General features: G+C 45.8%; 1 protein-coding gene across 7 annotated transcripts in view; it reads left to right on the top strand.

Moving 5' to 3' along the window:
* Window positions 1-868: 868 nt before the first annotated feature.
* The window catches only part of DENND2A (DENN domain containing 2A), a 93,257-nt gene continuing 69,528 nt past the window's right edge, over window positions 869-24,597 (top strand). For 2 of the 7 annotated variants that reach the window (XM_070617970.1, XM_070617969.1), the window contains exon 1: window positions 869-1,243. In XM_070617970.1, coding sequence (XP_070474071.1) covers window positions 966-1,243 — 278 coding nt within the window. In that variant the 5' untranslated portion in view covers window positions 869-965. Of the gene's footprint in view, window positions 1,244-1,412; window positions 1,605-13,617; window positions 13,732-24,597 lie in introns of those variants that run through there. The other 5 variants (XM_070617972.1, XM_008526796.2, XM_008526797.2 and 2 more) reach the window with 5 other exon arrangements.

The following is a 24,597-nucleotide window of genomic DNA, read 5'->3' as shown; positions in this document are numbered from 1 at the left end:
CATCAGGGAACTCCTCTGCTCAAAAACCTTCTGTCACTCCCCATTGCTCTCAGCATAAAATCCAAATCCTGTCAAAGCCTTTTAAACTCGGGGCAGGCCTACCTCCCTGACCTCATTCACCTCTCACTCCTTAGCTGTTCCTCAAGTACTCGTTGTCCAACCTCCCCGGCAGGCCTCTGCTTGAGCTCTTCCCACCCTGGGAACCGGCTTTCCCCGTCCTCTCCACTTATCCAAATCTAGTCGATGGTCTCGGCCTATCAAAGTTCCAGGGAAGCTTCCTCAAATACCCTGGCCTGTATTTAAGACTCTTTTCCCTGCGGCCCGCGGCATTTTCACGTGCACTTTTTATTTGGCAGTCCTAATGGCGTAGTCTGTGTTCCTTGATTGTTTGTCCTATGCGAGCGGGGGCAGCGGGCATTATAAAGTCATTCCTCCTCTGGGATGCTTTTTCAGCACCCACTCTCCGCCCGGTTTGGGAGCCCCAGTGCTCCGCGCGGGGCCCCTGGGCCCTTTCCCAGCCCTTGTCACTTTCACTGCCAGTCTCGTGGCTGTCAGTGCCCCAGCCAGACTGCAAGCGGCAAGGGACAAGGGTGGCGGCTGACTCATTGCCTAGGGTGTCCCAGCCCCCAGTCCCGAGCCTGACCCGTAGTAGATGCCCCCAAATGCATTAAATGACTAGAGTGAACTGAGGGCAGGGAGTGTCGCCGCCACTTCCGTTGCATCTGTCTCAAGTTCTCAGCCCCGGGCTGCGCGCATCCCGCGAATCAATCCCGGGCCCGGTGGAGACGGACAATGCCGCGCGGTCGTCTCCAGCACAGAAAGGGTTAAGCCTTCGTATCCCCACCCCCCAAAAAAGGCGAGGGGAAGAGTCCGGCAGAAGGTCCTGTTTACGGGAGCTGCTCGAGCCCGCGCGGCCCTGGGAGAGGCGTTGCCGTGGCAACGGGCCGGGCGCCCGCCAGCTGCGGATGAGCTCACTGGAGCGGCGGCGGGCGGGGGGCGGCGGGCGCGCGGCCCGGCCCAGAGCCGCCGCGCCGCCGGGGAGGGAAGGGGCAGCCGGCCGGCCCGCCTGCACGCGCCCGCAGCGGAGGGCGCGCGGCTCGCCGGGAGCCGGGAGAGGCCCGCCGACGCCGGGGCGGAGGGCTGCGGGCCATGGCGCCCCGGGCCCCCGCCGCCCGCCGCCCACGCCCTCCTGGGCGCCCCCGAGCTGCGCCTCGGAGCCCGCGGAGCCACGGCCCGCCAGGAGGTAGGGCCGGGCGGGGGGACGCCGGGGGTACCGAGGAGGGGACTTGCGGGGAGGGGGGGGGACCGAGTCGGGGACGTGCGGGGGAGAAGGGAGAAGACGGCTGGAGTTGCCCCGACCCGGAGCTGGGAAGTGGCTCTTGCAGACTGAAGACTGGGTTTCCCGTGTTCAGACGTGGGGACCGAACCGCTTCTCGGGACCTGTGGGACTTGAGCAAAGTGGTGTCCAGACTTCCTTCCGGGGCTCGGGGCTCGGGATGACTTCCAGAGCCGAGCCGGGGAAGCCGTCGTCCCGCGCCTCGGAAACCTGCAGAAACCGGACAGAGCCCCCGCCCTGCGCTTGCTGGGTCCCAGGGGGCGTGAATGTGAGTGTGTGTGTGTGTGTGTGTCTCTGTAGAGAAAGAATCGAGAGGGGCTGACCGCCCTCACTGTGGTCAGAATTTGCCGTCTTGGAAAAGCAGGGAGATAAAGATGCTTGACTGATCTTCTTTTTCCCCTAAGGATGGAACTGGTGGCAGAGCCCAGGGGGGAGTTTGTCAACAAGACAGGATACAATGAAGTTTAGCAGGGTCATGGAGAACTGGATTCAAACCAGTGAGGAGAACCAGACCTGAGCGGTGGAACCCTGTCCTTGAGGGGACCGGGTGGAGAAGGGGGGCAGTGCCCTCCAGGAGCATAGACTGGGGCAAGGGAAGTACTCTGACTCCCTTTAGCCGGCTGGTGCTGGGGAAGGAGCGGGCACACTTCTGGCTGGTGCTGAGACGTGCTTCAGAGATGGGGCTTCTCTAATGCTCCAAATGACACGGGGTAATAATGGCCCTGGGGAATGGGGTTATAATAGGCACTCTGCAGTGATTTTGTTATTAACACTCTCGGTGGTTACTACATAAAACAAAAGAAGAAAGTCCTTTCTGCTTGCATCATCAAATATCAAACACACCAAAGTAGTGGAGTAGAAAGTCTTGGAGCCGGCTGCTTAGGATGGAGCAGAATTCTGTGAGAAGTCAAGGGCAAACAGTGACTGTTTTTGAGTAAGGGTAGTGAAAAGGCTGGTGGAGATGCTGGCCTCCGGTCCTTTCCTTCGCGAAGATTTGAACCCTGCCTGTGTTGTGTGTTCGTTCACTCCTCAGCTCTGTGTGCTAGGTATTAGGGACACAGTGGTGAGTAAGATTTCTCCCTTCCTTCCTATCCTAGTTGGGTAGTCAAATAAAAAATTAAAACCGGTTCTGGTCTGGCTGGGCTGAGTGCTGTGTGGTAGGGAACCCAGAGCAGGGCCACCAGCTCAGGGGAGGCCCACAGAGTACACCATGCTGGGGCCCAGCCCTGAAAACCTCTTCACCAAGAACACAAAGCGAGGAAGGTTGTTTCAGGCAGAGAGAAAGGCCTGTGCAGAGTCACAAGGAGGGAGAAAGGGGACAGGCAAGTGTGGGGAGAATCATGGTGGCAGTGTGCCCCCAGAGGGGAGCAGGAGCTCGCTGAGGCAGGAGTGATGGGATCAGCTTGGTATCTTAGCACGCTCACCCTGGTGGTTGGCTGGAGGCTGGAGGAGGACAAGACCAAGGCCTGGCAGTCCCCAGGCCAGAATTACTGACGTGCAGGATGACAGCAGTGATGGGTGGGATGGGAAGATCTGGAAGATAAAGACATAGGACCTGGTGACAGGCTTGGGCACACGGTGAGATAATGCAGACCAAAACTGAGTGCAGAAAAGCTCAGGAGAAAACAAAGCAAAGCAAAAGGAGTGGATATTTTGAATGGCCTGAATTTAGCAGATTACGACACTTGGACAATGAGTTTGGCTCTCAATTTTCTGGCAGCTTAGAGACAAATAAAAATACACTGGATTGCATGGTTTTGGATTTTGGACAACAGAAATCATACAAATTAATTTTCAGAACAGAATTTTTCTTGGAATTGAATGCAACTGGGAATTTGTCACGTGGATCTTTATGTAAAGACTAAAGAGTGGCACAGGAAAAAAATCTTCATTGTGGGTGTTACAAAAGGTGGGAAGATAAAATTCCGCATGGCATCTTCCTATACCGTGTTCCCCTTATGACTTGGGAATGTATTGCATTTCTGTGGGGGGCTGAGTGTCAGCTCAGCCTCAGACTGCTTGTGGGCAGTCATGGCACAGGGCAGCTAGGGCCAGGAGAGCCCTCTGTGGAGAAGCCCATGGTCCCTGTAATGTAGGAAGAGGTGACATGTACCTCTATGAGTGCAGAGAGCCACCACCCAGGGTGCCCAACCATGAAGGGGGAAGCAGGCACATCATGGTATGGCCTGTAGGTGGGTGGGCTGGGACTCTGGTCCAGAGAAGAGGCCAGGTAGGGCAGAGTGTATTGGGAGGGTCAGCAACCAGAAATCCTGACCAAAGGAAACGGGGAGAGTGGGAACAGCATTTGAGATTCCATCCTGATGGGCAAGCCCACTTCCCCGAGTGGTCCAGGTCTTTCTGCCCTCAGACCTAGGGAGTAGGGAAGTGTGGGACTCAGGAGGCCAGAGATCCTCTCCAAGTGAGGCCAGGGAGGGTGGGAATCTTGTTGCTGCAACACAAGGAATGCTGCAGAGGAACAGGGACTGCGAGCTGAGAGCTGGGAGGGTCTACAGACTCAGTCACATCTCGGCCAGGCCCTTCCCATTGGTTTCTGCAGAAGAGACAGAACCTGCAGAATCTGTGTCAGTGCATTGCTAATGTGCCCCCTAAAGTTTGAACCATTCCTTGCCAACTATAGATGGCTTAAATTTTAAATTGAGTAAGTATGAGATTCTGCTCCCCCCTCAGCACATTTCTTAACCTTTTTAAGAAGGAATGCACATTGGAATACACCTTTAAATGTCCTGGGGTCGGGGAGGGGGATTTTTTAAACAACTGATGCTGGCCCCCCACCCCCTACCAATTAAACCAACATCTCTGAGAGTGGGCCCTCAACATCAGTATTAGTTAAAGGCCCCAGGTGATTTGAAGGTGCAGCCAAGGTTGAGAGTGGCTGCTTTAACAATCACCCACAGAAACCTCAGATTCCAAGAGCAGGGACACCATAGAATTTAAAATTAGGAAGGCTGTCACTCGTAATGAGTCAACTGGTTAATCAGCCTTCAACATCAAGATCTAAAGACATCTAAAACAGATCCAGATGAGGAGGCTAGTGACAAACACATTTATGTGAAGCTTGTGCGTGTGTGTGTGAAGCATTTTTCTGCGGTTAGGTCTGTCTGGTCTACTACTATTGTATGCGGTGCTGCATGTTAGCCAGAAGTGAAAAGCTTTGGCACCTTTCTCTTTCCGCCTGGAACCCACATAGGTCTCCCTTTCTTGAGTGCTGAGCCTCTGAGCTCGGTTCTTTTTACTGCCCTCCTGATTTTCATGTGTATTTATTCTCTGATCCATATCTTCTAGATTGGAAAGAAGCCAGGAGAATTAGTTTGCAATTTAATATGCATGAAGTCTCGATCAAAAGGAATGAGTCTCTAAGGGCTGAATTTCAGCAACTCTGACAGGATAATAGGGGAGAGATTTGAGGCTCGATGGCTTTCCCAGCAACCCTCAAGTACACCTTGTAGGCAGTCACTTCTTTGGCTACAGACAAAATTGATAGCCTCCTGCACTATCTCTGGAACCCCAGCCCCTTCTTTTCTGCTTGCCGAGGGCCCATAGAATGTCTCACAGGTAGTCCCCAGTGACCAAGGCTGACCCCTGCTTTGCCTTGTGTCCCACACAGCCTCCTGTGTCCAGGCATGGACCCTTCTTCCTCCACCAGGACTAGGGGGCCACCACAGGTTCCCAGGATCTCTTTGAATCCCCGGCACTGGCCACCCAGCAGAAGGACTGACAGGCACATCAGCCCCTTTAATTATAGGAGGCAGATGGTTAACTCGATTCTCTACATTTGATGTTCAAAAGACAGCAACATGTCGGGAAATCAGAGTCAGACCAGCTTTTACCCTTGTGGTAGAATCATTCTCTGATTTGGGCAAAAATGTATTCCGACTATCCGTTTGCCTGGAAGTTAAGCCCTTTGCCAGCTGGAGCCCTGAATTGCTTTCTCTTTGGCTTCCCTTTGACACGATCGTCCCTGGATCGTCCCTGGCCTGCAGTCGGCTAAAAGAGGTGAGCCCTAGAGATCCCCTTTTCTCACTGGCCCAACTACCAAAAACCAAGTTAGGGGTTATCCCCCTGGCCTTGGGGAAGGAAGGGGTGAGTGAGCCTCTAGCAAGCTTACGGAAGAGATTAGCCCCCCTCGGTGGGGGGGGGGGACCCGGAGCTTCCATGTTTCCCTTCAGAAGGAAATGAGAGCAGGATGGAGCCAGAGAGTGGGGTCGGGACAGGAAGCCGTGACCGCGAGCGCGACTGTTCTTCCCGTGGTACCCAGGCCTTCCCTGGGCTGCGTGTCTTATCAGGAGGCTTGTCAGACCAGTTCAAGCAGAGTGTCAAATGCATTTCCTCTTGTCTTTGTTTTCTTAAAAAATATACTTAAAAATCTTAAGGTTCCTTTTGTACACATACTTTTATATATGCATATATATGTTGTATATAAACTATGAAAATTATGCGTCTTGTAAAACATTTAAGCGGTACATAAAAATAATACAATGAAAAATGAAAGTTTATCCCATACTGTCTCCCTTCTCAGAGGCAATCCCTGAGTGGCAGATATACCAAATCCTCCTAGGTGTTTTTTTTCTTTGCATGTAATATATTATGTTTGTTTGTTACAAAAATGGAAGCACGCTATCATAGTGGAACAGTATTTTGTGAGAATGATTCCATGTGGGATGTACATAGTCCTCTCTTTCTACACAGCTGGCTTGTGTTCCTTTGTATGGATTGACTTCCTTTGTTTAACAAATGATCTATTTGTGAGCAATTGGTTGTTTCTGGGTTTAGTCACTACAAACACTCTCCAGCACTTGTTACAATATTTCTATATGATAAATTCATAGAAGTGGAATCGCTAGATTAGAAGAGATTTCAAAGCCAAATGCATCTTGAATATATTTGTGTCCAGTGATGGGCATTTTAAAAATGAGATTTCAATACTCAGTCTTTGAAAAATTGTAAAATGTATTACCTCTCTCTCCCTTAACCCAAGCGTCCCCACTGAATTTACTATGAGTTTCTATATGTTAATATGAAAATTAAAATTCATAGTGCAGTGCATTCAAAGAGGCAATCTACTATTTTGAGTTTTGTTAAATTAAAAAAGGCAACATATTAAAATTACAGTTTCTAAGAAAAGTTTTACGTTTTGTAGATTGTCATCAAACAAATTGTCCCAATTTTGTCTCTTGCTGTTGGTTTCGTGTTCCTATAACCTGGATCCCACATAACCAGGATTGCACATGTTGTTCAGGCTGAAACCTGGGATGGGTGGAGTGGGTTACACAAGAGCCAACCCAGTGAATAATCCAAAGTGCCTCCGTCATTCTCCCTCATACTTCCTTGCTTCTCGGAAGAGAAGATGGCGTAAGGGCTGAAATTGAGCACTGAGTTCTCTGCAAATCCACCATGGGTAATGGATAGGGTAACTGGATATACAAACTGGGACGCTTGGAAAGTCAAAAGGGAAGAAGAGGGAAGTCATTAACTGATGTACAAGAGGCCTCCCCTGGGACTGTCCCTGCAAACTGCTACTGTGGCCGCCCAGGTAAAGGGTGAGAACTGGACACGTCCATCCACTCTCCTTGCTGGTCCAGGTGCATTGACATAGGCAGACATGATTTTGTACCATCCCTCCACCCCTCAGCCTTTCTTAACCCCCCTAGAGCAGAGGTCCGAGTCCAGGGAAGGGGAGGGGGTCAGGTGGATGACCTGGTGCTGCGTGTTGACTTCTCGTTCCCACTAAATGAGTCAGAGGAGATGAGTGCTACCATCCCTGCCCTCCCCCACACACCATAGGAAAAAGAATAACTGACTGCTTTTTCCCAGCAAATTGGAGTCATGAAAGCAGGACACTTCTGTAATTTTATTGGTGCTTCTCACGTCCCTGGGAAATGCAGGCTCAACCCCCCTAGATGACCAAGCAGAGGCATTTGTATGGGATGATGCAGCCAATCAGGATTAAAACTGCCCTTGCCTGGTCAGGGGAGAAGTTAGTTGGGGGGGAAGCTGCAGGGCACTGATTTGGTCACTAGACAGGACAGATGGGGCAGTCTGAGACGTAGAACTTGCGTCCCCTGCAGCTGGGGTGGGACCAGTTTCTCAGCCACACAGTTGGTCAAGGTGAAGGCTAGGAAGACACAGAGGAGCTGGCCGGTGCTCTGGACTTCTGCCAGGGAGATGTCTCCAGCCCTCTGGGGGATCAGGGGGATTCTCTACTTAATACTCTGAGCTGCAGGTGAGATCTGTTCATTTGGAATGACGTATGGTCATCTAAGCCCAAGTATAACTCCTTGGCATCTTGTGGCAACTGTCATCTTTCACATCTGGTCCATTTCATCATCTGTTTGTGACAATCAACAAACATAGAAAAGCTCCCAGGACATCAAAAGGGGACCAGTGCTCTCTGTTTACCCTCCAGCTGAACTGATGCGTCTTATGGGGTGGAAAAACATCAGAGAGGAGAGAGCTCCTTGGTGCTTCCCAAAACAATGAGACTTGGAGAATCCGGCACCGCAGAGACAGGGCCGAGAGAGGCTCTTATTCCAGGCTCTCCTTTCACCTGAACACAGGACGGCCAAGGTCCCTGGCCTAGGACAGAGATGTGGAAACGGTCAAAGAGGCTGCTTCTAGGTATACACACAGCCCCCTGGTTCGGGCTGCCAGTTGCCTGGGGGGAAAGAGAAGGAGAATGCTGCTTTCAGGATGGGGAGACAGAGCAACTGGAAGAGCCCCTGAGGCAGGTCCACAAACTCCTCCCCACGTCCCTGAAATCTGGCTTCCTTCCCTAACCATCTGCTGAAACCTCATCCCAGGTTACTTGTGATGCACCCAACAGCCATTTCACTCTTCTCATTGTTCTTGAGCTGCCTAATGTACATGACAACTGGTGTGCACTGATGCATCTGTGCCACTTGTCAAAATGCTGAAATGCTTCTGTACTGGTTGGTAAACAGTTGCTGCCCTGAGCCCCCGAGTGTCCCACATTCCTGGGACCCCCTAGTTCCCCACCCATCTAGCCATTAAAGGGTTAACAATAAGGCCATTCTGATTGGCTGGTGTCCATGCCACACCTTTGTTAAGTATTTTGAATCTTGTCTCTTCACCTGAGACACCATACTGTTTTGGTTGTCCTAAATGTCTTTTGAGAAAGAGATCACTGATTTCTTTTCTTCTTCTCATTCAACAAGCATTTACACTGCACCCGCAACAGACCAAGATCTGGGCTAGACATAGTAGGGGAATAAAAAGGAGCTTAATGCACTTGTTCTGCCATCAGACCTTCCTGGTTGGAAGGCCCAGATAAAGAAACATAAAAAGAAACCGAGTCAAGAGTTGAGTAAGCAGGGCAATATAAGAGCACCACCCCCACCACCACCATGCCTCAGTTCTTCACTCTTCTTTTTCTTCTTTCTCCCTCAGAAGCTCATTCATGCTCACAGGTTCATCAGCTCCCTCCCAAATGTACACCTCCAGGGTTGTTCCTTTCAGTAGACCCTTAGATCTTTACTTCTGACTGCCTACTCTACATGTTTCCTCTTGAATGTACCATTTTAACCTTATCATGTCCAAAAGAGTGCATATCTTCAGTGTGTATCCTCTTTATTTTCTGAGGATAGCAAACCTTGACTCCTCTTTCTTAGTTTCAGAACATCTCCAAGTCTAGTCTGCCAACCCTCTTCTTCTTCATGGTTCCCCATCACCCATCCCAGTGCTCCGGTCCCCTCAGTCAGTCTTGTCCCCGGCAGGAGTACACCTTCTCCCTTTCTTCATGCTCTTGCCTCACTCTCCTTTCCCAACTATCGAACCCAGTCTAGTCTTTAAGGGCCACCAGATTCAACCTCTTCTTTGAAGCAGTCCATGAATGACTCCTCTGACTTTCATTGCCCGTCTCCAAATTCCTCCAGTTTCTATCTGTTTCACAACATTTACCACTGTAGTTCAAATTTAGTCCTTAGGCCAATCTCACGTTGTGACTTCTGTTAAACATGTGTCAGCATTCCCTGGACTGATCTAGTCTTTTTGTCTTGGATAATTGCGCCTTTTATTGCCCTTTGGTTGATTGGTTTGTATCTTTTATCCCTAGCTCTAGGGCAGGGACTGAATATTTTTGTATTTCCCAACAGCACCTCACACAGAGTACTGTGTTCAGCTCGTTGATTAGTCGTATTGATTCATTTCAAAGCCATCCACGCTGGCTCCGATTAGCTAAATAAAATCAGAGGGGAAAGACCATTTCCCATATCTCAGAACTTAGCTAAAATGAACACATTCCCAGGCATTGCACAACTTCTGAGTACAAAACACCAGGCACAGATAGTAAACAAACAGAAACAGGGCCTCAGATTATGAGGAGCGAGAAAACAGGGTGGGAGGGGAGGCAAGCCGGGATGAGCAGGCTGCACTGAGCAGGGTGGGCTCCTCCTTACCCTCTAGCGTCTGGCACTGAGGCTGAGCACTAGTACCACCCGGCTTCTACTCAAAAGGGAAGAGGGTCAGCTCCCCTTCCAATTCCAAAACCAACTTTTACAGATTACGTCATAAAAGCAATTCATGTTTGAGAGTGTTTTACAGCTTTATCACACTTGCTAACAGTTGAGGCTGGGTAAGCCGCCCTGGAGATGAGTTGAGGAGGTGGTATTATTATTATTAAAACAAAGTCCTGTATTATTACTCTTATCAGTATTATTTGGCAGAGTTAAGTTCAGCTTATAATGACAGAAGAGGTGTTGAGTGCTTTTTACAGGACACGCACCATACCGAATGCTTTACAGGTGCAGTCCTTACCGCCGCCTTTCCAAGTAGGTGCCACTACCATCGCCACTTTACAGAGAGACTAAGGCTTAGAAAGGTAACGTGCCCAAGGTCTCCCAGCTCTCAGGTAGCAGAGCTGGAATTTGAACCTGGGTCTGTCTTGTTTCCAAACCCTTTGCTTTTAACCCCCACCAGACACCTTCTCTCAAACCCTTTCCCAGAACTGGGGGCAGGCGGGGCAGCCTCAGCCCACTTCTGTCTCTCTGGGCGTGTGGAGCCACGGTGCTGGCCCCGGAAAGGGGATGGGAGGTGACGTCTCCCTCTAAGATTGCTGCCTTCTGTCCAAATGTGCTGGCCGGGAGCCAGGCTGGAAACTCTCTGCTCATGGAAAGAAAGAGAACAGAAGCCAGCAAAAGAGAGTGGGAAAGGGTCTGAGGGGGAGGAAAGGAAGAGGAGGGCAGGAAGGCGAGAGGAGAGAGGAGGTGGGAAAGCGAGGAGTGTGGGGCAGCACAGCTGGAGCCAGAGATGTCGTGCCAGGAAGCGGACAGAACTCAGCCTTCAGGTGCATTCCCTTCAAGGGGCTACTTCTGGTGTGGTGCGAGCACCCAGCCCTGGGAGGCACGGGCCTGGGGCTCTCCAGGTGCTCAGAGGCTGGGATAGATCACACAGGGGGGCCTTCCTCCCTTCCTCGGCATTACTGTTAGGTGAGGTCTGGTTAAAATGAACATCAGGAAAGCCTTCAGAGGGAAAAACTAGTCACAGAATGGCAGCCTGAGTGCTGCCTCGTAACAATTTTCTGAGTAGCTCCTCTGTATCCAGGAAGGGAAGGCCTGTACCTCGTGGGCGTTAGGCACTGGACTCTTGAGTCTGACAGCCTGGATTCCTTCAGCATCCTTGTGGCCTTGGGAAAAGTTAATCCCTCCAGGCCTTCATTTCTGCATCTGTAAAGGAGAGGCGATAGAAGGGCCGGTGTGAGGATTCAATGAAATAATCTGTGCAGAATCTTGCCTAGAGAATAGTAAGTGCTCAATAAATGTTAGCCATTCATTCACTATTGCAATTTAATTTGAAGTGTCAAACATTAATATGTGAAATCTTGAATAAAAAATATATAAATCACAACTAAAGCCAACTGTGGAAGAAATAACACGAGGTTATGCACATTTAGATTATCTAGTGTAGATATGTTAAGAAGTGCTGTAGAAATTCAGAGGAGGGGAGAAGATCTTCAGTTTGGGGTGCCCGGGGTAGGTTTTATGGAAATTGGGATTTAAGATAGATTTTGGAGGATGCATGGGAATATAATAACAAGGAAGAAGTAGGATGACAACTGAGTAAAAAAGTATGAACAGATATGTGGGGGCGGAGAATTCTAATTCACAGAAGCCCAGGCGTATTTGCCAATAGAACATTCTAGCTATTCTCTTGCCCACGATATGCGCTTGGACATAGTATTTAATTTCTATGCATTCCAGCTGCACAAAAGTTCATCCCGGCATGCTGCATCAAATGGAGAGGCATCCGGACATGACCGATGTAAGCTCCTGCTCAGTCGGTGTCTTGGGATTTTTGGTGGGTCTCTCCTTCTCTGTGGCTCTGACTGTTTAAGTACCATTTTCTCCCTGTTTCTTTGGTTTTCAGTCTCTGTGTCTTTTTTGATTCTCTGTCTTACCCTCAGTCTCCAGTTCATTTCCTCTAACTTGCTAACACTGAGTCTCTTTTCCTCTCTGGTATAGGGTAGAGAAGCTCTGAACACTGTATTTATTTTTTTATAAAAGAAAAGAAGAAAAAGTATTCAGTAGGAGCCAGTGGCTAGTATTACCTGGTAGCTGTGGGGCAAATTTTTTTTTTTTTTTTTTTTTAATTTCTCAACATCCTAATAAGGAAGAACATTTCCATTCCTTAAAAAAACCAAAGGACACTAACCCCGGGGATCTCTTTGGGTTTCTGGAGGTGGACTTCTCAGCTGACTTAAAAAAAAGAAAAGGAAAATAACCGTCTCATCAAGAATACGGAACTAGTAGACCCAGGCTCTCCTGGGACAGCTTCTCCATAGAAACATGAGTCACCAGGGGAAGGGAAAGGAGTGTGGAGGAGGTGAATGAGCCCTAGATGGGGTGACAGGAACAGTCCTGCTTCTGCCTGTGACCCAAGTTAGGTGAGTCGCAAAACTCCTGGGCCACTGTGGTGTCATTTCTAGCTCTGACTTCCTTCTTGTCACTTGCTGTGTTCATATTTGGGAGCTTCTCCATCACAGGGGCTTTTCTAGCTTCATTAGCTATCTTTTTTTTCTTTCCTCTGTCAGTTTGCTCACTAGACTGGGGCCTCTAAGAAGCACTGTCATTTACAGGCTGGGTTCCCAGTGACTGGCTGGGTCACGAGGGGAGAGCTGCTGAGGCCAGGAGGAGGATGTGGAAGGCTGGGTCAGCCAGTGCAGGCGTCATTCCCAACAGGGTCCTGGGAGAAGGGGCTCAGCATTTCCTGAAGGGAAATGACTCCCATAAATAGAGGGATGGGAAAAGGATTCATCCATCCTTTTCCTCCTATCAACTCAGCTCTTCTTCTGGTGTTCAGATTATGCAGCCTGTTGTAAATGTTTTTCATTCAAGTGTGTCTCTGCCTGTGTGTGTGTGTGGCTGACGGAGATGCTTTCTGGTGTATTGGAGATGCTTTCTGGTGTATTGGAGATCCAAAATAAGAGCTGAAGACAACACACGTGCCTTCTATTTGTTCGTTTACCCACAGTAACCTCTCATTGGTCTGTTCCAATATAAGGCCAGAGTTTTTTCAGTGGAGTTTTGTTGGGAAGGAAGGAAACTGTACACCTTCTGATGTACACCATGTCCTGTTTAATTTCATCCAAGGGTTCAGCAAATCTTTCTGTACTGATGTTTATAATCTGCTGTTCAGGTCCTTAGAAAGTTTAGGTCTCATGACATCAGCCTTACTAAGACTTCAGATGTTCCCCGCACCTCCTGTGTCGTAAAGAGTCTCCTCAGGGAAGGGAAGGGGCTTCTTGATCCTCAGCATTGTAATGGGAATGATCGGAGCACACCCAGCCTCCTGTTCCAGGCTGGAAGCAAACCTAACGAGGGCTTTAGTTTCCTTGGTAGCTCAAGTTTGCTCAGATTCAGCTATGTGGATGCAGATTCAGGTTTAAAACTCACACGCAATAGCTTTCCTTTTTCACTTTGGGAAAGTAGTTGAGCATAGTAGTTGAACACGAATTGAACGTGACTCTGTGTGTTAGTGGGGATTTTTTTGGTTGCTTAAGCAAACAAGGGTGTAAAGGTATCTTGTGGAACCTGCGGGCAGGAGTGTAGCCCAGCCTCAAGAGTGGATTGGATCCAGGGAGTACAAAGCCATCTTTCCACTGGCATCATTCTTCTCCCCCACAGCCCAGCACCCTCTATTCCTTAGTCCACAGGGCGGAAAATGTCTGCCTCACAAGGCCGTGTTTCCTTGTTCCGGCCACACAGATTGACGCAACTCCCTAGGATGGAATCTGATTGGCCTGACTTGAGTTACACCTCCTCTAGAGCCAATCAGCTGTGGCTGGGGGTGGGATCATAGTTCAAACATGGCTGCCCATGGATAAGCGAAGAGGCTGTTTGCAGAAAAAGGGGCCCCTTTGTGAGGTAGGGAAGCTCTGTGTAGTGCGGCGTATCTACTACCTGTGTTTTGTTTCTTTAACGATTTTGTGTTCTTTTATCCTAACCACTGTATTTATAAGAATCTTGGTTCGTCAGATTCACTCACTAAATAGTTTGACATGGTCATTACTAGTGAAGGAGGTAATAGCATCCTAGAACGAGGGCTTTGGGGCTAGACACATGTCTTAAGAACCCCGCGATGCTATTTTGACCTGGTATGTGGTACAAGGTGCTTAGCTTTTCTCTCTCTCCTTTCTCTCCTTCCTTCTTCTCCTTCCTCTTTCCCTCCCTCCCTCCTCTCTCTCCTCCCTTCTTTCTTTCTTTCCTTCTTTTTTTGCTAACAACTTTATTGATGTATAATTCACATTCCGTAGATATTCATCCGTTTAAAATTTAATGGTTTTTAGTATACTCACAAAGTTGTGCAACCATCGCCACAGTCAATTTTAGAACATTTTCATCACATCAAAGAAGAAATCCATACCCTTTAGCTATCACCTCCCAATCGCCCACATCCTCTTCAGCCCTAAGCAACCACTAATTTACTTTCTGTCTCTATAGATTTCCCTGTCCTAGACATTTCATAGAAATGGATTCATACAATATGTGAACTTTCATGATTGGCATTTATTCACTTAGCATAAAGTTTCCAAGGTTCATCCATGTTGTAGCATGTGTCAGTACTTCATTCCTTTTATGGCTGAATAATATTCCATTCTGTGGATATACCATATTTTATCTATTCATCAGTTGATGGCGTTTGGATTGTTTTTACTTTATGGCCGTCATGAATAATGCTCCTCTGAATATTAGTGTAGAAGAATATATGTGGACTGTGTTTTCATCTCTCTTGGGAGATACATTATTTCTATGACTGTGCTTGTAAAGTGCTTAATGCAATGCCTGACAGATTGTAGGATGGAACAGTGTTAATTTCCTTACCCTGACCCTCCCAAAGGTTATGAATGAAAGCTATTTCCTGCTTGCTGCCCTTGGAAGAAAGTCAGGCTCCCCCTAAAGAGCCTGACCCCTGTGGGTCAGACTCTGAGGTTACTGCCCCCCGGGGTCCTGGCATCACGGAGTAGCAGATTCTTGCATCGGGCTTGTGAGAGGTGTCTGTCTGGGGTAGTTCTAGTCGAAGGTACTGAGAGAGCAGATAATGAGGTTTGAGGGGTGAAATAGAGAATTTGGGATAGAAAAATAAGAATTAGATTCCCTAAGCTGCTGCTTGAACACTGTGATCCTGGGCAAGTCTCTGCCCCTTGATCTTCTCCCCTTCAAAATGAGGATAATAATAATTACATCTGGATATCAGAGAGAGGGAGGGGGCTTATGTATTGTATAATGTGTGTATAATATGGAAATCAGGTGCTATACAAATATATTTTAAGCTCTAGGGCTGCCATAGGAAAAGAATCAGACTTTGGAACTCCATTCAGATCACAGCAGGTTGAGAGGACAGTCGCAGCTCTTCAGGAACACTTGTCAGATCCTTCAGCGGTTGCTGTTAACCCCCTTGGGGCTGCGGCCCCTTTGTCAAACTAGTTCTTGCCTGCAGTTTTCTGGCTCTGAGAAAGACCAAAGTCATCCTCAGTTCACCAGGACTGCAAACATATCAGATCTGCAGTGTGATCTTACTTGAACACCTTTGGGCTGCTCATTTATTCCCCACCATTTATTAACAAGCCTGTCTTTGCCCTAGTGATGTAAGATGCCAACTTTATCAAATAAAAAGTTCTATGTGTACTTGGGTCTATGTCTAGACTTTTTCTTCTGTTCCACTGGTATATTTATCTATTCTCGCGGCAGTACCACACTGTTCTAATTATCAAGGCTTTATAGTATGTTTTCATAACTGGTAGGGCTAGTTGCCCCACACTCCTCTCCCCTATCTTTTTTATGTTTCAGTGTTTTCCTACTCTTCTTGCATGTTTGGAAATCTGGCATTAAAGTATTCAGTGTCCTCCTGGGAGGTCCTGGTGGAGGGTTGCGGGTGGGATGGGGGTTGAGCTGTCTTTTGGACCTGATGTGCTTACTTACTTCAGTAAACTGGATTTGTAAGATTCTGTTTTCTTTTTGGTTTATGAGCACTGAAGCCTTCTAGTGGCTGGATAGCATTCATTTTCCTTGAATCTCCAAAAGAACCTTTTAAAACAATCTTTAATTGAGAGAGAATGTCAAAACTTGGTAAATTTGGATAAAAGGTATAGAAGAGTTTTCTGTACTATTCTTGCAGTTGTTCCACAAGCTGGAAATTATTTCAAAATATAACATTTAAGGTTGTCATGCTTCTGGTAACATCTTGGTACAAACTTTCAGAAAATCTCCACAAGTTGTTTTCGCAGATTCTGCCTTGGTTCACTTATTGATTGACCCCTGCAGAGAACGCCAGCCAGTCAGTTAGCTGTCGTCTCCTTACAGAGTCCGTGCTGCTTTTTCCTTTAGTGGTTTGTGCTTCTGGAAGCGCTTAGTCATCCTGAGATTGTGGAAATATCTGTGCCTTCACTTTTACACCCCAAAGGAAATTCAGCCCATCCTTCAAGCCCAGATCCGCTAAGGGATCTCGCCTTCGCCTATTGCTTGTCATATTGTGTTTCGTATTGGAGACATTCATGTGCGCTTTTTTCCCCAGCTTCATTGAGATATAATTGACGTATAACATTGTGTAGGTTTAAGGTGTACAATGTGATGATTTGATATACGTGTACATTGCAAAATGGTTACCACAATAAGGTTAGTTAACATATCCATCACCTCACACAGTTAACTTGTGTGTGTGTGTGTGTGTGTGTGTGGTAAGAACATTTAAAATTTACTGTCTTAGCAGTTTTCAAATATGTAATACAGCCTTGTCATGTGCATCTATTTCCTGTACGAGAATGAAAACTCTTGAAGGGCACATAAATCTATTTGTTTTACATTTCTCCCAGGCTTCAGTCAGTCCCCTGTGTGAAGTAGACACAACTATTAGTTGGAAGAATGAATTACATGACTGTTTGCCTCTTGGCCGTAGGTCCCATATAATCTCTGTTTGGACCCATTGTAGCATCTGTACTGGGAAGTGGTTACTGGAGACCAGGATCCGAGTCTTGGTGGTCACTGGGGAAAGGAGGTGATAACAATAAAGCACCACTTACCCTTCCGCTCAGGAAATACTGTGGCAAAGCCAAACAAGTAGTGGAGTGATGGGCTCGGCTGAGCCCGGTGCCCTGCACGTGTGCTTGTGGCTGCGAGGCCTGTTTGGGGCGCCTCAGGGCAGCCCAGACACCCACAGACAACAGCAGGGTTTACATTTCCCCCTGTTAATTGTAATAGTAATAATAATACATGCTTGTTATAGAAAATTTGGAAATCTGGTATTTTTGTTGCTGAAAACATAGATAAGTGGAACGGAAAAAATTATGCAAAGTTGCTTACCCAATGACAAGTACTGTTAATCCTTTGTTATATTTCCTCCTACATTTTCTTATGTGTACAATTTTGAATAGATTCCTCTCTGCCTCCTTTGTTAAACACTGTTTTATTCATATTGGGCAAAAGTTTTTGGATCCTGTTTCTTTCCGCTAATATTACAACATGAGCATTTTTTCCATTTAGTAATAGTCTTTTTACCTTGACTTTTTAATTTACTTTTTTTAAATAACAGCTTTATTGAGATATAATCCACATACACTACAACTCACCCACTTAACGTATACAGTTTACTGGGGTTTAGTATATTCAGAATTGTGCAACCATCACCACAAGCAATTTTAGAACATTTTCATCACCCCAGAGAGAAATCCTGTACTCCTTAGCAGTCACGCCCTATTCCTCATGCCCTCCCGCTCCCAACCTAAGCAACCACAACCACTAGTCTTTCTGTCTCTATAGAATTGTAGTCCTCTTAAACATAATTTAATTTGCTTATAAAATTCCATTGAATAGTTGTATCATAGTTTACATTACCATTATATTGCTTGACATTTGAGTTATTTTTAATTTTTTAATGTTATAGATAATATAGGTATGAACATTTATACATACTTTTTTTCCATATTTAGGATTATGTCTTAGGATTGATTCCCAAAGCATAGAAATATATAATCACAGAACCATAAAAAGAGAAATCCACAAAAAACCTTTGCTCTCCCTCCCAGCTCGCAAGTGTGTATGAAATTTGGTGTGGTGTGAAAGAAGGCTGCAACAGTTGCTGATCTTGAAGAGCTGAACAAGACAGACACTCAAAATACTGAGCTCGAGGCTAGTTCTCATCTAGATTAGAGAATGTGATATGAGGCCACAGGGACATTGAATACAGAGTGACCAGATTTGGATATGAAACATATCCTCATTCCTGGCTCTGTCACTTAGGAGTTGTAACAACTTAAACAAGTGCCCTAACTTCCCTGTGCCTCTCTTTCCTTATTAGAAACATGGTAGGAGCACTGACATTGGTATCTGTAGAAGTTAGAAATAAGAAGTGGTTTATAGCCTAGCCAAAACAAAGAGAAAGAAGAGCAAGTTGAAGTGTTTGAGAGTTGAAAGAGGTTAGAATCTGAGTCCTCCTGGTTCGGTGACCTATAATACACAAAAGAAACTAAAGGAAATGTACTTTTTTACTTAAAAGAAAATAGATTTACCTAAATTCAGATTTTCAAACCACATTTTGGCAGTATTAGCATATTTCATAACTTTTATTACTCATACTTTCATGATTTATGGCAGACTCATACTAACTTGTTCCAGAGAGGTGACACTCGTAGTTATCGAGCATTAACTTAGGGCTGACACCACTAAAGCCTTACCCACACTGTAGTTTAGTATTCATCTGCAAGATGGCCACCTAACTGTACTTTTTCTTTTCTTACCTTCCACAAAATGGTGAACCTAAAGGCAACATATGGAAGTATTTTGACATTGCAAATGAATGAGGGAAAAAGCATGATTTGCAAATATTGTCAAGTGAAAAATGTGTTTCCATCCTACTAAGGTGGCCAAAAACATCTCTATATGTAGGAATGTTCTGCAGATGTGAAAAAATCCTTCCTGGATTTACGAAAGTGAGAACAATAAAAATCTTTAGTTGGCTCTGGCCTCAGGAGCATCACAAAGTGTGGTCCAGCCTGCACTCAGGCTGCTGTAGCCACAGATTCCCGGTGGCTTCATTTGTCAGACAAACTGACAGGTGTAGGTCAGGAAAATACTGATCAAGTTGTTAAAAGAAAATATTATTGTCAGTAACTGGGTATTCATACCGACAGAAAGTGTTAGAATTACTCAGGGTATACTCTTGGTCTTGAGACCTCGTTTAGAGTGAAAACAAGCCTTGATATTGAAGCCTGTGTAGGGAGGGATGTGTGAACAGCATCTTGGAGCGTTTATTCCTGGGTTCAGGGGACAGGAGCAACTCACTGTGTGCCGATAACACCTCCATCAGATTTCAAAGATGCTCTGAAAAAAAGGAGCAAAGAGACAGACTGCAGTAAAAGGTTGCCTTACAAAGGAGAGGGTGAAGCAGAGTATTTCTGTGGCTGACCCTGACACTGCAAGTGACAGGAAAATGAACTCCGTGGTTCTACTCATGAAGTCAGCCTATGAGTTCCCTGGGGAACGTAGAAATATAGATTCCTAGGCCCTCCTCGGGCAATCTGAGTCACTCAGTTTGGGGTGGGGCCAGGACTCCTCACTTTAGCAGTTGTCCCTGCTGATTCTTTTTTTTTTTTTTAAATAACAGCTTTATTGAGATATAATTCACATACCATAGAATTCACGCTTTTAAAGTGTACGGTTGTTTTTTAGCATAATCAGTTTTATGCACCATCACCTCTATCTAATTATAGCACATTTTCATCATTCCCCTCCCCCTAAAAACCCTGTACCTATTAGCAGTCTCTCCCCATTCCGCCTGCCCCAGCCCCTGGTGACCACTGATCTGCTTTCTATCTCTATGGATTTGCCTATTCTGGACATTTCATATAAATGGAATCAACAATGTGTGGTCTTTTGTTACTGGTTTCTTTCACTTAGCATGATATTTTCAAGGCTTATCCATGTTGTAGCTTGTACTTGTCCTTCATTCCTTTTTATGGCTGTATGATATTCCACAGTATGACTAGACCACACTTTGTTTATCCGGTCATCTGTTGATGGACATGTTAAGTGTAAGAAAATGGTATGTGTTCATTCATTCAACCAGCATTTCTTGAGCAATCTTATTTGGTGGGAGAATCTTCTGGGCTCAAAAGCAGAACTCTTGGAAACAGGAAGACTTTGGCTGTCAGCAGAAAAGTCATCCCTTGGCCCTACCGCTGTCTTTACCCAGCATAGTCTACTGAGGGCCTGGTGTCTGGTCCTGGTGTGTGGTGTTTTTGCGCAGGCCTGGGTTAACCATTTGGTTCAAGAGTGCAGGCTGCCATTTTGCCAAACGTGGCCCCTGGGTGTGGCTCTGAGGCCTCCCTCATTCTTCACCCACTCCACAGTCCTCCATCTTCCTCCAAGTGGGAGAAAATTGGTTCGTTTTTGAAAATACTCCAAAAACAAAAAAATAAAGCTATTATATAAAAAACTAGAGCAATCCATTTTAATTTTTTAGAAAACACTTTTGTTTAAAGAAGATGAAAAAAAGCATCAAGAGACTCAGGAGTGAGCTTCGCTAACCAGACACAGCAAGAGTTGTATAATGTGATTTCTGCTTTGTTTTTTCCCTTCTCAACGTATTTTCTGAAAACAAACACCTTCTCGATATGCTTGCTAATAAGAAGATTGCTCAGTTGAGAAAACAGCTTTTTGTTCTACTGTAATTGTTATGGTTTCTTCTCAGTTGTGTTGCCTACTCTTTATAAACTGATAAAACTAAGAGTTATTAGAATCATTAAAGTTGAACAGCTTGCAGCTTTATTTGCAACACAAATAAAAATTATTTAAAATTTAACTTTATTATTATGTAATCATTTATGATCTAAATTGTATTTTTTTATTCAGTATATCAAGTATGACCATTTTAGGAATCATTATATATGATATGTATTTACCTATATTTCAGAATTAACATACCAACTTTAGAGCAATAAAAGACACAGGAAATGTATTATAATTGTGTATGTTTTATTCCTCACTTCACCTCCTCCCCTGCCAAAATTTCTTATTTTTTTCTCTGAATATGCTTTTAATGTATTTTTTAGTTGAGATATAATTCATGTTAAATTCACCATTTAGAAGTGTACAATTTAGTGACATAGTATATTCACTATGTTGTACAACTATCACCACTATCTAATTCCAGAACTTCTCTATTTTCCCAAAAAGAAACCCTTACCTGTTAGCAGTCAATCCCAGTTCCCCCGCCCTATATGGATTTGCCTGTTCTGTACATTTCATGTAAATGGAATCATACAGTCTGTGGCCTTTTATATCTAGCTCTTTTACTTAGTATGCTTTCAAGCTTCATCCATCTTGTAGCATGTAATAGTACTTCATTCGTTTTTATGGCTGCATAATATTCCATTGTATGCATCATTTTGTTTATTCAGTTGTAAGTTGATCAACATTTCCAGATTTCACTTTTTATTTAAATCACTGTTTTTATTTTAAGATTTGGGGGAAATCATTTTTCCCCCCTGTGGCTTAAACATATCCAGATTATTTTTCTAGGAATTTCTAAAACAGTAATATCTGAACTGTTTTTGTAAGTGAGTTTGACAGCAAAATTTCTGTAGACAATGTATCACCTCCCCTGTTGCCACCATGAAAACCCACCGGAGTTAATAGGAAGGTTACTGCTGTTGGTGAGAGCTCAATGGCATCCTGTATGATTTATTGATTTATTATTTGTGTGTGTGTGTGAGGATGGTCGGCTCTGAGCTAACATCTGTGCCAGTCTTCCTCTATTTTATGTGGGACACTACTACATGGCTTGATAAGTGGTGCTAGGTCTGCACCAAGGATCCAAACCTGTGAACCCTGGGCCACTGAAGCAGAGTGCATGAACTTAACCACTACGCCACCAGGCTGGCCCCCCATATGATTTTTAATATAAAAAATGGATAGTTAATTAATGAACGATGCTCTAATGTAGGTAGAAGCACTCTGAGAGGCCAGGCCTGAGACCACGAGTACCGTCTCCCTGGGCTCCTAGCACTGTGACCATGCTGGCTTCATCAGACTGGCGTTTCTAGATTGCCTTTGCTGGTTCCCCATATGGCAGTGGAGGAAAGAGAGCAGGTAGGCAGGCCGGCGAGGGTGGGGTGTGAGGGAGCTGCCAGCTCCCCAGCTGGCTGCTCCCCTCCCTCCTTCAGGTTCACTCAGCCTCTCCTGTAAGAACTGCTCTCAGGGAAAGATCTGCTCTGTCGCTTCCTCCTTTCTGCCTGTGGGAAAACACTATATCTGTTTTAAAATCTTGCCCCTTTTGGGGGGAGGTATTTGTTTTTTAATTAATAATTTCACATTTTAGTGCTTAATAAAAGAAAAATAGTGTTTTCAGAGGTCATGCTGAAATTTTAAGCAGGTGAACTTACAGGGATTTAAAATCAATACAGGTTTTTTGATCTGGTAATCTCCGTCTGGAGCAGTTGTGTTTTCCGTAGGCTTTTGAGACCAACCAGAAGCATCTCACTATGACTTTCTCTCTCTCCCTCTTGAAAAATTAATGGTAATTCAGAGAGGTAATTAGGAGTAAGAGGTTTTCTCAGCACCAGGAGATCGAGACAGCAGAAGGCAGTTCCTAACAGTAAAAGCTGAGAAGACTCACCCACCGGGCTTCTTAACTTCGTCTGAGCCCTACAATCAACTTGACGTTGATGCCCAAAGAGAACCTTTGAATCAAGAACAGATTTTACAGTATTCACTTTAGCAGGAAGAAAAACGGGATTAGATTACGGACTTGATGGGTAAACATAATCTGCTACAGGTGTTGGCGTTTAAAAAATATTTTTCTTCAATTCGAAAGACAGTTTTAAAAACTTATGGAAATGTTCAAATGTACAAAAAATATGAACTTTCATGTACACATCATCTAGCTTCAAAATTTTGTATAACATTTTAATTCTAATTAAAATTATTAGTACTAATTAAGCCCATCTGGTGAATGGGAAGTTATACTTTTATGGAAAGCAGTTGAGGGGAAAACGTGTTACTACTAGTCATGCATTCATGATACCTCCTGGAAAACAGTCTGTTTGGATCACAAGGCCAAACTGCCTAGGAGAAATAAAGAACCTTGGGTTGTGTAAAAATCACCTGAGCCCTTGATTTACGATATTTAAATGCAGATTCCAGGCCAGCCCCCAGTCCGTTTTGGTGCATCGGAGAGGTGCCCAGGAATCTACATGTCTGACGAGGTCCCCAAGTGGACTGGGACAGATCCCCATTGGTCCACACTTTGGGAAATAGCTCCATCTTGCAATCCAAGACCTATTAAGTGACAGTGGAATTTATTATGGTAATTTAAGTGACAGAGTACTCCCAACTATCAAATTAGGCTAGGCTTGTCACCTAATTAATGACTTTTAAATATCAGAGACAAAAAGGGGTCAGTTTTGTGGGAGCAGCATTTTCCATTCCTCTTTGAATTCAGAAATGCTAGTGGGCTGATTCCTGAGTGTGCAGGAGGTTCTGTGCTCCCTCAATTCCAGTCCCTGAAGCACACTTGAACTTGCTTCTCAGAATATGGTATCAGCTGTTTCTCTGGGGACCGTGATTTTAGTATGGGATGTTATTACTGCCCGATAAGAAGCGAGTTCACTTAAGTACCATATTGTTTAAATGTTTCTTGGTATCTTTAACCTGAAAGTCCATACTTGGTTCTCTGTGCGTTAGACACAGTGGGCTTTGTCCCCTTTGGAAAAGCTATGGCTTCCTGGAAAGTATAGAAAAACTGTTCCCTTGGGGAGAGAGCTAGGATACAGGGCTGGTCATGACCCAAGCACAATCCTGCATGCTCTTCGTGAGGGCAGACACCATGTCTTACTCATCTTTGAGTCCCCAGAGCATCCTGCACAGGGTCTGGCACCTATTCATAGTCAGTGAAAGAGGAAGCCAGCTTGAAAGAAGAGGGTGGGTGGAAAGAGTTGCTGCTCACATGGAACAAGGCTGCATCACTGTGGGTTTGGTCTGTGTGGAGGCAGAGGGCAGGCAGGAGGAGGGCGGCAGGGAGTGGCCACTATCCTTGACGTCCGATGGGGCCCTCTGCCAGATGCAGGACAGAAGAGCAGTGTCTGTGAGCCCAGCCAAATGGAGAGGCTCCAGAAGCTTTGCAGAGCATTATGAGAGGGGCAGTGAGTTCCTTCCTGTCCGTGAAAGGTCTTTCAGGGCTCTCTTCCATGACAGGAGGGAGAGCCCTGGGGCCTGGCTTATTTAGACAACTGGGCTTGCTTTCAGCACTGACATACCCCAGAATGTAGGGTGCTGTGTCTCTGGGTAAGAGGACAACTGAGCTGCGTGGGCAGGCCCTAGCTCCATCCCCCTCCCCAAGTACACACAGTCCTGGAGCTGTCTGTTCCCTTCCTCGATTTTCAACTCCCTCTTTTTAATTTGTTGCCCATGTTCACTCTCCTTTTTTCTCTTTCTCTCTCTGCTTGTTCTTGAGAGTCATATGCAAGTCTTGAAGCCCAGCCCTTTGATTTCTTGGGGGAAGAGATGCCCAGGCCAGATCTTGGGCAGCCACCCTGTCACCTGGCAGGTAAACCGTCCTGGGAGGCGGGTAGGAGTCATGGAAACATGATATGGAGTTGGGAGAGGGATTCCCTGGAAGTCAGTAGAAAAGAACTGTGAGTCTCCAGTATCTCAGTACTTCTTGAACCTCTAGTCAAGGAGATACCTCCTCTCCATCAGGAGGGACCAGTCATGTGGTGTTTATGCTTTTCAGAAGAATTG

The sequence above is a fragment of the Equus przewalskii genome, chromosome 4, assembly GCF_037783145.1.
Source record: "Equus przewalskii isolate Varuska chromosome 4, EquPr2, whole genome shotgun sequence".
Lineage (NCBI taxonomy): Eukaryota > Metazoa > Chordata > Mammalia > Perissodactyla > Equidae > Equus > Equus przewalskii.
The sequence above is the reverse complement of the archived record's forward strand: the minus strand, read 5'-3'. Positions and strand labels throughout refer to the sequence as shown.